A 15,116-nucleotide genomic window follows, 5' to 3' on the forward strand; every position below is an offset into this window, starting at 1 on the left:
TTATTTTAAAATAGTTTTTAATAAAAATGGAAGTTTACTTTTATGCTTTACCTCATCCTCCAACAATGTTGCACAGGTTTTATTTTAGAACCAGGAATACAGATGCTCAACAGGCTGCCTGCATCACTAAACTGTCTTAAAATGGAATTAAATATTAAATTGAATTAAAATAGCATTCATATTTTGTATCCTAAGAAGGAAACCAACAAGAGATACTGGGTGCTGTCATTTTTGGTTCACCAGAAAGATGAGTACACAGCTGATGTGCTAGCTTCCATTTCAAACAAGCAATGCTGTTGCTAATCAGCAAGAACTTGTCTCACTGAAAGGCTTTTGAAATTTGCTTTGAAGAAAAACTCTTGGAACACGCAAGTCTTCTTTCCTATTCACAGTTTCTCGCTGCACATATTCATTGACCACTTGCTCATATCCCTCAGCCTTGAAAAGCTGAAATAAGAACTCTGGAAGAGAATGGAAAAAAAAATAAATTAAATATTATGTTTAAGCTATTTTTAAAACACCAGACAGCATTTATATAAGCATATGTTCTTATGTGTTACAGCATGAAAATCACGCAGGCCTTCAGATTTCAAGCTGTTCTATGTGGGCAGACTGCTGAATAAAAATCAATAAAGATCTCCTTTGGAAACATCAACCTAAGCAAAACAGCTTGTAAAACTGGGGCTTAAGCTAGTTACTCAGTTGAATTTCCAAAAATTGCTACATCTTTTATTTTTATTAAGCCTTGTCATTCTCATTGTGACTGATACCAGTGCATTTTCCCTTTGTGTAGCTGACCTTCACTAACTGAAGACATCACTTACCATAAATATTTCAAAGGTAATCCAGCTGTGCAGATGCACTTCTGCTCAGGGGAGAATAACACCCTATGGTACATGCAATTGCTCAACAGAAAAACTGACAAAATGGCAAAGAGGATATGGTGGTACCAAGAGTCCACTAAACTGAACTGAAAGTATTCTCCATAAACAAAAAAATTTTACTCAAAGCATATCTCCCTTAAGGAAGGCAGAAGCACTTCACTAACAGGGTGACCTGTGCAGCAGAAAGGTCTGCTCATGCTATTGACTAGTCATATTAATTAAAAATCATCATTTTTCCTTTCCTGCACCTCAATTCACTTACTCAGGCAGCAACTTCACAGTAAATTTAAGCTGTTCTAAACTTGTGTTACTTGATAGAAAACAAAGACATTCCATATTTCACTGCCCAGGGGGATTACCTTGATCAAACAGTGATCATGTGGATACAGGAAGCACCACTAGAGATAGTATGTTGAGGAAGATGAGACCACCCACTTCGGTGGCACTGCAGGATTCTATCAACCAAAGCCCACCATGGCTGTCAACACTGTGTGTTCATGTAAAATGGGGGACCCACACCAATGAAATATAAACAAGCAGCACTCAATTGTGGACCTACTGAAATCTTATTATAAGGAAGTTGCACGTATTTCATAATACAAAACTACAACCATTCATTCCTCCACAGATTTAGTAGTAGAAGTACTACTACTACTACTACTACTACTAAGTACTACTAAGTAGAATTAGAAGTAGTAGAAGAATGGATTTTCTTCCCTATGGGAGAAATTCTGTGTTGTTATCCGAGGCCAGACATATTATAACTAAGTATAATTCAAATCACCCCATGTAGCAATTACTTGGTGTACCAATGTAGTGCAAAAGAAATGAAAAATAGCAAGGGTTCCAGCCTCTGTGGAAATGATGGGAGTCATGTCTCCAGTAACAAAAGAATTCTCAAGCATTAAGAAATGTCTATATGAAAATCTGCGAAATGAACAAGATCACAATGACTAAGAATGGGAGTAGAGGTGATCTGTGAGACAGTCACAGACCAGCCCATGGAAAAACAATTGCTCACACAAGCAATATAAAAAAAAATTCTCTCTTTTCTCCTTCCTTCCTCTTCCTGGTCCCTATCTCAATTCTTCTCCCAAGGGAAACATGCATAGTAGCAAGGAACTCTTATTCAGAAACTATTCTAAAACACAATAAAAATGAGATTTAAAATTCCATTGCTAGGTCAGTCCCTTATTTGTTCCCTTTAGCTTTCATTCTCTTTGTAACAGCTAATTGTTTAAATAGAACTAAACATCACTCAATAAATAACAGCTGTAGAAATGCTTCAGTGAAGCTGTAGCACAGCCTGCATTATCTTAGATTTCATCACTGTCCTATGAAGAATAGGGGGAGCTCAGGCAAGATTAATGTTTTTTATAAATCAGAAGCAATTAGGTAATATGTTATGGCATAAAATATGAATAACATTTACTTGGCTCCAAATTCATCTCTTCAGTGGCTGTATTTTGCTTTAGACTAAGAACAAAGAGCCCCACAGAAATAAATTCACAGCTCTTATTACATAACACTCCACAAGTGATAGGGGGGAGTAATGAGTTTAGCACGAGGAACTGGGAGTTAGAAGCTATAGCCAAGCTATAATCCAAATTCATTGTGAGAGTCTAAGCAAATTCCTTTGTATCTCTGTGCTTCAATTCTCCACCAGTAAACTGCAGTAACCACCCTTCCTCCTGAACCATTATGAGCACTGAACAAAAACTAAATACTGTATCACATGGAAATGTTTTTTTTGCATTGTCTTCACTAAAAAACAAGCCCTAGAAGACAGACTGACCACAGCTAGTCAGTGCTATCCCAGCAAGATTTATACACAAGCTTCTCAGTGCTGCAGTTGTGGTTCTGCTTTTAGAAGTCAATAGACCTCATCCTGCTCACCAGAAATAGCCCTGCACAAAGAATGATGCCAAAAGAACTGCTTACTTGCTTCATGAAGATGATCAATCCTCTTACTGAACATAGGTCTTTTCCCCTTAGGTAACAAATCTGAATGAAATGCAGCAAATTCAGAAACTACTGCTCTTGGAGAATTACAGCACATACAACAAGCTTGTAAACAAGAAAGTGCTCCACAAAGTTCTGCCAGTCTAAATAACTGCTTCTTCCCAAAAAGGATGGTAAATTAAATAAACCACAATTTAACAGTTCATCCACACAAAATAAAATTTCCATGGGCATATTGGCAGTTCTCTGGAGAAAGTTGGAGCAGAAGCTTCACAGAAATGAAAGCACTCTACAGTATATCTTACCTTCAGTAAAAAAATACGATCTTGTCCCATCTTGTCTGACATAGAAGTTTTCCCCAAGTTTGCTGCCAGATTTAAACCTGAGCATTGCATGATCGTACAGGCCATAGTCTCGGAACAGGACACACTTGCCTGGTTTTAACACCTGTCACATAATACACACATGCTTTAATAAGCTAAACAGATTTAGTCATATATAGGTATATTTATTTGTGTACACATACAGACACAGGTAACTAAGACAAGGTAGACTAACACAGTCAATACAACAGTGAGATAAATATATCTACATCTATATATAGATGTAGATATAGATAGATAAAGATATAATTCATTCTCTGTGCAACAAAAAAGTTGTGTAAAAACTGGATTGACTCTTAAAAATGTTTCCCCATGAACAAAAGAGTACAACTAGTTTTAGAATACCTGTTTGTGTGCTGATAAATTAAATTAGAAACACTCTTCAAACACTAAGAAAATAAGAAAACATACAGTTTAACAAAAATTCCCGACTTTTTCTGTTGACTATTATCCTGTTTAGCATCTGATTTTGTTTGATGGTAAACAATCAAATTTAGAATATCGTGACACTTCTTTTTTCATGGAGAAAGAAGAATGTTGCAATATGTTGAGAAATAAGTAAGAAAACATTCTAGGAAAATGCATCATGGATTTTTTTTTAATTGCTTTTTGTAAAGGAAGCAAGCTATAAAGAGTTTAAAGTTTATATATACATGGTCATTGCTCATGCTGATTTTAGATATCTAAATATTTATATGAGCTAAGAACCAATCCTGATTTTGGAAAACAAGTGGAGATATACAAAAACCCCCTAGTACTACTTTTTTAAACTACTGATAACAAGCCAAATAATATCAGAAAATACAAGACCCTTAATACACACATATGCAAAAATAAAAAAATACGTTGACTGTTTTCCTCTGCAGTCAATACATGACATCTCAGGGAAATTCAGAACAATCACAATTCAGGTTGTTTAAACCACCCTTTAGATGGGCCTATCCTAGTCTATCAACTGACAAAGACATTTTGGGGGGCTAAGTCTCTCTAGATTAATGTTGACTTCTGAACCTCCACTTCTAAATCACCACAGGTTAAATACATTTAATAATACCAGCAACATCCTAACTGCAGGTCACTGGATCTCTGGAAGTTAATTCTGGCTCACTAGCATTCATACCTTATGAACACAGACATCTCTGCAATATATAAACATCATTCATAGCATTCAACCCAAGTTACAGCTTTAAAACCATAGAGTGGCCTGGGATGGAAGGGGCCTGAAAGATCACCTGGTTCCAATCCCCCTGCCATGGGTAGAGACAACTTCCACCAGATCAGCTTACACAAAGCTCCATCTAGCCTGGCCTTGAACACTCCCAGGAGTAGGGCATCCACAACTTCTCTGGATAACCTGTGCCAGCACCTCCCTAAAGAATTCCTTCCTACTATCTAATCTAAACCCACTCTCAGTTTGAATCCATTTCCCCTTTCCTTGTAAGTACATGCTCTTTCTTGTAAAAATCTCTCTCCATCTTTCCTGTAGGCTACTTTCAGGTACATGAAGGCCATATTTTATATATCTTTTTGTTACACTGATGGCATGAATTAAGCCTCAATCCAAACCATTTCACAATACCAGGAGAAAAAGAAAAAAGGACATTATAAAACATATTTTAGTCCTGCATACTTGGTGAACTAACAAAATACATCCATGGAATATAATATGAAAAATCACCATTGCAAGAGAGTGATTTTCTCAAAGAAAAAAAATGTACTTTCAAGCTAAAAAGAAGTGGTTTAAAGGCAGTAAATTCAGCTGGTTTTACCTTGTAAATGTTCCTCAGGACAAGATGCATTTTGTCAGGATGAATGGCAGAAAGCACAAATATAAGTGTGACAACATCCACGGAATCTGCTGGTATATTGTCTAGAAGATCATCTTTGGTAAGATCACACTGGAACACTTTACATCTTTCAGTACTATATAAGGCATTTTTCTAGGGAAATTAAAAGAGCAAGCTTTCACTGAAAATCAACAGCATTTGTTGCTACAATAAAGTAAAAATCTTGTGAAATTCATCAGTAGAGAGACATAAAACACAGTGACAAGAGAATATTAACTTCCAACAGGTGGCTACTGCAATCAGAAATTCTTTGCTGCTAACTACAATAGTGAAACTACAACTAGTGGAATAGTCTGTTCCCGTTAATTTAAGACGGAAAGTGCATTAAGGCCATTCAGAAAACATACCACTTCTGTTTTACTCCTGCTTCTACTGTTTAAAGAAAACATAAATACTACTGAAAGAAATTACTTATTACAGGGTGATGAAAGTAAAGCTCTTGATCTACAGGTAGACTGCAAACAATTTGGGTTCCTGTCACATAACCTGCAGCTGGGCTGCTGTAGCCCTCAGTTTTGCTGCTGAAAAAAAAACAACCTGGTCTTGGCAAAAAAGAAATTCAGAAAGAGCTGTGGAGGCAGATGCTGTTAAGTCATCCAAAACCCAGGATACACACTCAGCCCAACCTCATCTTGGAGTGCAGCCACATCCCAGGGAGCTGCTGTCCTTTTCTGTTTGCCACAGGTATTTCTTCCCATCCTCCCCATGAAAAATGCTGTCTGTGTCTTGTGGTTCTTGGTAACAATGCTTTCAATTATAGATATATAGAAATTTACCTGTCATTACAAACTTATTAAAGACTTTTAAAGCCCAAAGCTCCCACCAGCCCTGCTGCAAGGCTCAACTTTGGACTGAAGTACCCACTACTAAGTGTAAACACACCTACTCCTAATCAGGTCACAAATTTCTTTAACAATAATTTTCCCAGCCTTGTTTTCAGGGTTCTCCTTGGGACTCCCTCTATTAAGGGCAAAATTCCATGACAAACAAATTTTGCTTTTACCGCACAGTCAGCAGAGACATAGTAGTGCTCCCAAAAAACACTATCTTCATAAATCATTCAAGTAATATACAACAATGCTCTAATTTGACACTGAAAAGCCAAGTCTTGAGCAATGATTTGGCTTCTTACATAGGATCTCCACTGAAGTGCATCAGTCTCAACTTTTTTGGCAACGCACATTCTACCCTTCTTACAAAAAAGAAGCCAAGAGAAGTCTGTTGTTACAGTCATTTGGAATTTTAGAAGCTACTAAAAAACACTCTGAAAGAAGTTTCAAATGTCACACCAACCTTCACATACTCAACAGCTCTAGGAGAGAAATCACAGGCATATGCAAAAATATTCAGATCTTCTTCTAAGAGTGGAAACAAGCAGTTCCCAACCCCACAGCCTGCTTCCAGAATGGTCAGTTTTTGATCTGCAAACTAGGGAGGAAGCAATACAAGACAAAACATTTGTTTTCTCATCATATAAGCAGAGACACTCTTCAACCAGCATTTTAAAAGCTATAATCAATTTTAATTATGATTCTTCAAAAAAACCAAAGTAGACAGGCACTGCATAATCTGACACTAAACACAGACATCCTGATTTCTGCAAAATTAGAAATCATTTTAGAACATATTAATATTTCTTCAGTCATCTACTCCTTAAGTAATCAACATACTTGTGCCATTTCTGTCTTGTCTTGGATTCAGCTATAAAGAACAACAGATGCATCTGGCTATCCCCTTAACTGTGTTCAGCAATTAGCCTGCAATTCTGGATGTTCTTCTTTAAAGCAGTGTACTGAAGTGCACCAGCTTGCACACAGAGAGACAAGCTGTCTACTTTAGGACTCAAAAACCAAATATTCCAGACCTCACTCTCAGCATGCAGGATTCTATGAACAGCATCCCCATCCAGTAAGGGCCAATTATAAACTGAAACTGAACTGATGCATCTGATTCTGAGAAATCATCTTTGATATTAAAAGAAAATACACACGGCACTGCAAACTACGTATGTCAGCTCTTACCCAAATGGCTTTGTTCTAAGTATTATTAACTCCCCTGGAAAGAACTGACTGGAAACAATCAATCCCATCTTTTACAGCAGAATTGTATGGATCTCACCTCACGACATGCCTTTAACTCTTGAAACTCTCTGGTTGTCCAATGTCTGTCTTTGAAGAAATTGGTGCTGTTTCTTTTGTAAAATAGATCCCAGTTCTTCTGTGCCTCTTTCTCCAGTTTTAGTTGTTTGAACTCAGACACCAAAACCTTATCTTTTTCCAGTTTTTCTGCTTCTTCTGGGCTAAGGACTCGAGCACTATGGCCTTTTTTTTGGAAAGCACCATCTTCAGTAGATGTTGTTACCATATTTAAGCAATTGGCTGACACCTTTTCTTGGAACATTCTAGATTCTTTCACACAAACATGAACACCAAAGACCCAAGGACGATTTTTTTTCTTTAGTGTATGGTTCCATCGCTTAACTTAGGTAAAATAAGTGAGGATCTAGAAGCAGAATTAAAAATGAGAAATAATTACAGTATGCACTTACTACAACTTTAGTGATCTCTCCTACCTGATGGATTTACATGTCACCAGATTTCTCCTAATTTCAGAAAACCTTAATTTAAACTAAGAACCATATACAACATCACACTGATGTCAAAGTCAAAGAAGATACTTCAGAGTCTCCTGGTCTTCCCTCTGCATCCTAGAAAGCTACCCAACAAGAAAAAGATGGTGCAGCTCTAACTTTATTTTCACTAAAAGAGACTTGAGAGGAAAAGCAAGGGCTTTGTTTCTCATTAACCTCAGTTAGAACACTTTAGAAAAAAAGGTTACTGAAGAACAGATGACATTTAAAAGTCACATTAAAATTAATGAAGTTAATTCAAGTGTATTCATGTTAGCATTTCTCCTTCCTGCTCTCAGCTCTGTGAGAAAACACTGCTGAAAACAACAGCATTTATAACACCATGTCACCTAAAGAAGAGAACAAAATCAGTACTGTGGCCAAAACACCCAGAGCTGGCCTGTGCCAGCATCCCTCCCACTGCCTCTTCCTGAGGATTCACACAGGTTTTAGCAGTCACAGGTGGTTTTATTTTCAGAAGTTAACAAAAAGCTTTATTTCCAGCATAGGCTGGAAAGGGACACAGATATTTATTCTGATGTTAAACTGGTTCTGACATCTGCCTTGTCCTAAGCATGCAAATCCTCTAGGATGGCCCAGTGATTCCCAGGGAAGCCTAGGTAGCAAACACACACTGCTCATATACATCAGGGCTCAGAGCCAGGCATTGGTGTCAATTTACCAAAAAGGAAACGAGAAAAACACAACAACACACACCCTAAAACAAACAAACAAAAAAGAGTAGTACTCCACTAAGTCATTTTGTCTTATGATAAAATACATTCTATGAGACATATAATGGATAATTAGGTACATGTTATATATGCTAGATATGATGCTATCATGATATATACATGTCACGATTCAAACACAAACATAAAATATGTAAGCATGTAAATGAAAAAAAGAACTGTCAGAATTTGGTCCAGTTTCATAGGCACACCCCTTTTTCCACCAAAAACAGCAGAAGAGGTTATGGAGAGGAGGGTCCTTTGAAAGGATGTCTCTTCAAACAAACCATAGTCTCGAAACAAACAAACAAAAACTTAATCATCAAAATTTCTGCCCTATTTCTACACACGCCTATATTCTAGGCACGCTCCATTATTTCCTCACAGAGCGAGCGAGGAAAACAAACGCACGCAAGCCAGTCCTTTCAGTGACGCGTCTGCTGGGGTGGGAAGGCAGCGCGATGATAACCTCAGTTGCAACAGCCCATGCTTAGCTAAAGAACCTTTTAAAGGTGTTTAATCCAGAGCTAAGCCCACGAACATGTAACACCCCTATGAGATCTCCCGGTCCCCCCACACGGAACCGGCTTCCCTCTAGCAGCTCCTGTCCCAGCCTAGCCGGGGCTCGGACACCCCGGCAGGGAAGGAAAGGAAGGCCCCTCCTGCCCTGCCCTGTCCTGCTGTGCTCTGCTCTGCCCTGCCGAGGGCGGGGAGCGCCGGGCTCCCACCTCCCCGGGGACCCTCCCCGGGGCAGCAGCCCCAGCCCGGCCCCGGGCCCCCGCCTCGTCCCGCCGTACCCGCCGCCAGCCCCGGAGAGGGTTCCCGGAAGGGAAAGTCAAGAATTTCCGGGAGGACGCCGGGTGGCAGCGCACGGAGGAGAGGGAAGGGACCGGCCCGGCCGGGAGCGGGGCCATGAACGGCTCGGCGAACTCGCTGCTGGACAAGGAGGAGCACCCGCTGCAGCTGGGCGAGAGCTTCGAGCGGCGGCCCAAAGCCTCCTTCCACACCATCCGCTGTGAGCGCCTCCCCCGCGGCCGCCCCTTCCTCCCCGCTCGCGTCCCGTCCTCCGGCTGCGCTGCTTCTTCTGCCGCGCCCACCCCACTGCTCTCCTCGCCTCGTTCGCTCCGCCATCGCGGGGCTTCGTCCCCACTCAGCGCCTTTCTTACCCGCTTCCCTCCTGCCCTGTCATCTCCCGTCTCCCCCCTTCCCTCGTGTCCTCACATGGCCCGTCATCTCGCGTCTCCCCTCTTCCCTCCTATCCCCTCACGGCCCGTCTCCCCCTTTCTCTCCTATCTCCACATGGCCCGTCTCCCCCCTTCCCTCCTGTCCCCTCATGGCCCGTCTCTCCTCTTCCCTCCTATTCCCTTCAGTGCTCTTCTCCTCCCCTTTCCCTACCGCCCCTCTAGCACCTGTCTCCCCCCCGTCCGCTCCCTCAGCGCCCGTCTTTCCTCTCCACGAGTGTTTTCCCCACAGAGGGGTCTAACCCGGGAAGAAGGGGAAGGTGGATGCTGGCAGGGAGGAGGTTTGAGCGTGTCAGGCCAAAGCGAAGGAGCAGCTTTAGAAAGTTTGTCATTAATCGCTTGGAAGCATAAAGAGTTCCCCCCGTAAAGGGGTGGCTTTGCCATTTTGTGTTGTTCTCTCTGGCAGTTAACTGCAGGACAGAACCCACCACAGGCCCGGCCTGGAGAGGCAGCGGGAGCATCCGGAGTTTGGTTTTTAACTGGGTATTTTCCCGATGAAGCAATGTGTAGCCCAGCAGACCTGTCCCTGGCTGTCCCGATGCCAGACAGCTGTTGTAAATCACTGTCCCGGGAAAGCAAGCAGAAAGGACTCAGACACAAACAGTAAAGCCTAATAAGTGCAAGATAAATCCTGAGGTAGATCGTTTTGAAGAGGAACTCACTATATTGTAGTATATATTGAATTTTGTGGACAAGAAATCTGAGTAAAATGAATCCAGGTTTTTTTTTTACTAAAGTGACTGGTAAACCATCAAGACTAAATGTTAAGAATACTGAACTTTTAATTCAGTATTTTTCTATAAAAGGGGAATTTATACAGACAACAGTAGGATATTTTGGTTTATGAAGCATAAATATAGGCCTGGTCTCATTGTCCATATTCATACACCACAAATAGTAGTTTCAGGCACACTGGTCACCTGCATGCCTGGTCCTGTTTGAGTTAAACCCAAGCCATATCCAGGTGGAAATATACTAGATTTCTAGAATGGAAAGTGCTTCAATAACCAATTTTCCAAGGGATTGCAAAGCCAAAGCTCTTCAGACTGCAACTGGAAGAATGCAGTCTTATTTCAGAAGATATTTCTGAATGCTCTATTTTCCATCTCTGACTTTCAAATGAGATTTCTTCATTGTCTTGTTGTTTTGTTTTTTTTCCCCTAACTGTTGTTCTGAAATGATTCCTCTGGGATCCAGCATTATATTATTTCCATAATCCTCTTCACACAAGCTACAGTGAGAGGATTTTGTAGGCTACGTTTGTTTCAACCTTCTTAAAATACTTCCTTCCTTTACATCATAATGGTTTTGAAATACCGTACTGAGAAACTGGATTATCCTTGGAAAACACATCTTAAAAACATTAGATTTTTAGGAAAAGAGCTGTGGGTATATTTGGAGGGAAGTATGTGCTCTAGTTCTACATGAGGATTAGGCAAGCACGTGCTAACAAAATGAAAACAATCAGTTGAGTGTTTGTTTAAAGTAATTCTATATTGCTGTAGCTAAGAAAGAAGACTGATAGTGATATTCCTCTTAGGTTAGTGACTGTGCTGTTGAAACTCTTGATCCCGTTTTGGCAAAGACACTAGCTCTTGTACAGCTGGTTTGTTTTATTTAGCAAGCTTGCACATAAAGTAGGTGGGAAACAATAGCTAGAAACAGATTGCTCAGATGAAATTGAAGGCTATGATTTGATCTGGCAGTTAAGGCATGAGGATTAAGTCAAGTGTGTCTGATTCTGCTTGTTGTGCTGTCAAAGTAAAACCCAATTAAACATTAACATCCTCTTAACGAGAATTTATTACAAGCCAGGGTTTGGGTTCTTTTTCCTGCAAATGTGTTTTTCATAGTGGAATTATATTTTAAATTTGTTCTGAGGTATTAATTTCATAACTAATGCAGTAATTAAAAGCCTTGATCATGAATATAATTGCACCTCTTCAGATGCAAGATTGCTAGAATTGAATGCAGGCTTCTTTTAAAAACAAACACAGAGCAAACTAGCCTATATCTGTGTGATTTTATTTCACTTTGTCTAAATCCTCTCTCAAGTTATTAGAGGTTCTGATAGGTTTTTTTTTCGTTTTTTTTTTTTTTTATGGCTCACCAGCACAACAGAATAATGACGGAAAAATACTTTCAACTTAAAATGTCCTCAGTTCAAATGCATGCTTTAAACAGAAGTGCCTTGGCTGGGAAACAAAGCATTCTGTACAACAGAGCAAAAATACCTAAAACAAGTGTTAGTTTAAAGCCAGTACAGTGCCTCTCCTTAGTGATGCTTTGGACCAGCATGGAGATTGCTGAAGTAAGATCAGCACCTCTTTCGTTCCTCAGAAGTGAGAGCTGAGATCTCCTCCACCCATGTGTAGCTTTTAGCACTATTGTGTAGGCGAGATGGCTGTTAAAGAGCCTGAAATATCTATCTATAAGACTAAATGAGTGGGTGTCATTAAATTAGTGTTTATCACAGAGAGTCCTCAGGTTTGGAATTGGAAAGAGCTAAGCAGAGCCCAGGATTTTGGAAGTTGTTACTCTCTTGAATTTGGTACAGTTTTTTTACACTGGCCTGTAAAACCAAGTGCCACTCAAAGCCTGGGGTTTGGAGAAGTCTGCTTTTGGTGTTCAAGCACATGATCTAGAACCTTATTTCCTTTTTAAAAAGAAGGTTCAGAATAAGGCACCACCACATGACTGGGTTGCTACGTATAGACACAATGTACTGGTGTGTTATTCCACCCCTGCTGTAAACACTATTGTGTGTTTTACCATTCCCTGTAATCACAGTAAATGTGTGGTGGCTCTTTGCAGGGCACAGTGATTCTTCTGGCAACTCTAACAAATGTAATCACATTTGTTTTCCTCTTTAGATGATTTTAAGCCAGCATCAATAGATACGTCTTGTGAGGGAGACCTGCAAGTGGGTAAAGGAGATGATGTTACCATCACTTTGCCACATATTCCAGTAAGTCTGTTATATATGTTCCCTTGTTTACTCTCCAGTAAATTTGCAGTGTTGTTACAGTCTAATGTAAATGCTATTTTCACTTTCTTTATTAACACTGTGGCTTCAATATTTAAGCAGCCGGACTTGTAGTTTGCCCTTGCAGTCCTTAGGAAAGGACTATACAGTTGGATCTTGTAAAGGGCTGTATTTGTGAGGTTGCCAAAATTTTCTTTACTTTTGGTTCCTTCCTTCCTTCCTTCCTTCCTTTCCTTCCTTTCCTTCCTCCCTCCCTCCCATCCTTCCTTTCCTCCCATCCTTCCTTTCCTCCCATCCTTCCCAGACAAGGAGAATTTTACTATTAGCTGAAGCTGTACACCTGCTTCCCATCCATTTTTAGTGCTATGGTTTGCTGAAGAAAGGCAATGTAACTCGGGCTTCAGTCAAGGTTGGATATTCAGAACCCCCAGGCTGACCTGTAAGCGTGTTCCTGCCCTTAGTCAAACATGTACAGATAGGGCATAGAGGGTTCCCTGCCTTTAGCTTTATCAGTGGAAGCAAGGGGGCGGTCCTGGTGAGTTGCCATGAAGTAGTTTTCCATCCACTTCCTTCCCTAATGATGCCATAAAAATCTGCTGTGTGAAGATGATGGTCAAAAAGCAATAAAACAAGTGATCAATCTGTTTATAGGTGCAGCTGGTTTGTAATTGAAGATTCAGTGGTTTCCTTACCAAAACAAAAGGAAGTGCTCGTGTGCTGGAACTGGATTTGTTTATTAGCTGAAGTTAATGCTATGTGTCACACCAATAAACCACAATTCACAGACATCAATGGGTCTGGTAGCTGCAGGGGGGGTACCAGTCATTTTGGAAGCCGTGTGTCAGATCCTTTTGGTATTGTTCATCCCAGCAGGCCCATGGTTTTAATTGGTAGGTGATGGTACTGTGGTAATTCTCACTGAATGAAGCTGTAGCCTGCTTCACCCTGCTCCTGTTCTTTATGTGGCTTTGGTCACCTTCACTGCTGCAGGAGGTCACATACTGTTTTTTGTCTGTAGAAAAGATGACTGTGGTAGTGCTACTGGAGAGTAGGTAACAACACAACTAAGGGCAGCATTCATCTTGGATTATTTGGAAACAGTGTTGCTTATTCATGTTTTGTGTTGAGCGGAATCACTTGTAATGTTCCTTTCCAAATCTCTGTACTGAGGAGGTCAATTTGATTCTCTTCCCCTCAATATGAACAGCCTTGAGATTATGGTATGCTCCAAAGGCTGAGGCAGCCAAGACACTCTGTGTGTGTTGTTCCAAGGCAGTGCTGCCTGTGTTCTGGACAGAGAGCTGGAAAACACTTGGCATACTGGAAAAGAATGAGAGGTTTTGAGATCATTTCATCCCTGACAAGTTTCACTGAATTTCTTGGATGCTTTGCTTCCCAGTTGTCCAACAATTGGATAAGATTCAAATTCTGAGTTCAGGTTTTCTTTCTGAAATTGCCTAATCCCTGAGAATATCTCTGATAATTTGTTTGGTGGAAATACTGTGGTGTCTCTTGCAGCTTGGATACATTGAAGTACTATTTCTGTGTGTGGATTTAGTGATTTTAATACCTGAAAACCAGTCTGGATTGGGGAAGGGAAAATTTCTGTTTGTTAGCATACTACAGAAGAAGATCATAGAATATCATGAGTTGGAAGAGTCCCCACAAAGATCATCAAAGTCCAGCTCCTAACCCTGCACAGAACAATCCCAAGAATTACACCATGTGCCTGAGAGCGTTGTCCAAGCACTTCTCAAACTCTCTCAGGCAAAAAACCCTCACAGGTGAAAACAATTCCTCCTGTAATCAGCAAAATTTGTAAGCCACTGTTACTTAGGCACTAACCTAAAGCCTAAACATTTTAAGTAGAAGAGTGGGACTTAATTTGCTTAAGCACTTATATTTCTACTTCTTGTTTAGCCAAAATCACAGTCTTTACTGAGTTAAGAGGCTTCTGGGTAGCAGAATGGTAGCCAACAAACTTTGATCAATTTTCATTACGTTTGCATTTTACATTTCCTGGCTTAGTTGTCAACAGCAAGCAGGATTTGACTTTCAGCTTTCTTTTTACTTTCTTAAATGTTGTTTTCCTCTCTTAAATGTAGGAACGATAAAAATGTAACATGTCTTTGAAGACTAGACTTTCCTGAGACAATTTCCTTTCTGAATCATATTTCTGAATCTCTCTTACTGTGTCTTTGTTCTGAGCTCAGATTTTTCACACTTACTGTTCAGAACCCACTTTAAATTCAAATATATTCAATCTATTAGCAACATGGAGAATAGGAATTGCTTTCAAAGTAGTTAAAATGTGATTGTTCATTTTTGTTACTCTTAATAAAATACAGGAGAGTGCAGGGTTTTTTCATTTTCTCCCTGATTTTGGTTGCTTTCCCACAGTATGTGCAAAGGTGCATATGAACAAACATTTATTTTTAAAAACAAATTCCTTT

General features: G+C 40.1%; 2 protein-coding genes across 5 annotated transcripts in view; one reads left to right on the forward strand and one right to left on the reverse strand.

The window, feature by feature from the left end:
* On the reverse strand, nucleotides 1-10,249 carry METTL6 (methyltransferase 6, tRNA N3-cytidine). Of its 4 annotated transcripts, none has more exons than XM_086849962.1 (6): nucleotides 10,106-10,249; nucleotides 7,195-7,578; nucleotides 6,370-6,504; nucleotides 4,999-5,169; nucleotides 3,152-3,293; nucleotides 1-461 (listed from the first exon to the last, which is right to left on the reverse strand). In XM_086849962.1, the coding sequence occupies exons 2-6, from the start codon at nucleotides 7,474-7,476 to the stop codon at nucleotides 304-306; spliced, it is 888 nt and encodes a 295-aa protein (XP_086706088.1). In that variant the 5' UTR covers nucleotides 7,477-7,578; nucleotides 10,106-10,249; the 3' UTR covers nucleotides 1-303. The 4 variants fall into 4 exon arrangements, with proteins under 4 accessions (XP_086706088.1, XP_023775080.1, XP_086706073.1 ...); XM_023919312.2 differs by lacking the exon at nucleotides 10,106-10,249 and adding an exon at nucleotides 9,921-10,066; XM_086849947.1 differs by lacking the exon at nucleotides 10,106-10,249 and adding an exon at nucleotides 9,234-9,451.
* The window catches only part of EAF1 (ELL associated factor 1), a 19,873-nt gene continuing 14,047 nt past the window's right edge, over nucleotides 9,291-15,116 (forward strand). The window contains exons 1-2 of the mRNA XM_086849972.1: nucleotides 9,291-9,451; nucleotides 12,551-12,645. Of these exons, the coding sequence (XP_086706098.1) occupies nucleotides 9,349-9,451; nucleotides 12,551-12,645 (198 nt within the window). The 5' untranslated portion in view covers nucleotides 9,291-9,348. The remainder of the gene's footprint in view (nucleotides 9,452-12,550; nucleotides 12,646-15,116) is intronic.

This window comes from Cyanistes caeruleus, chromosome 1 (assembly GCF_971803275.1).
Source record: "Cyanistes caeruleus chromosome 1, bCyaCae1.hap1.1, whole genome shotgun sequence".
Taxonomy (NCBI): Eukaryota; Metazoa; Chordata; class Aves; order Passeriformes; family Paridae; genus Cyanistes; species Cyanistes caeruleus.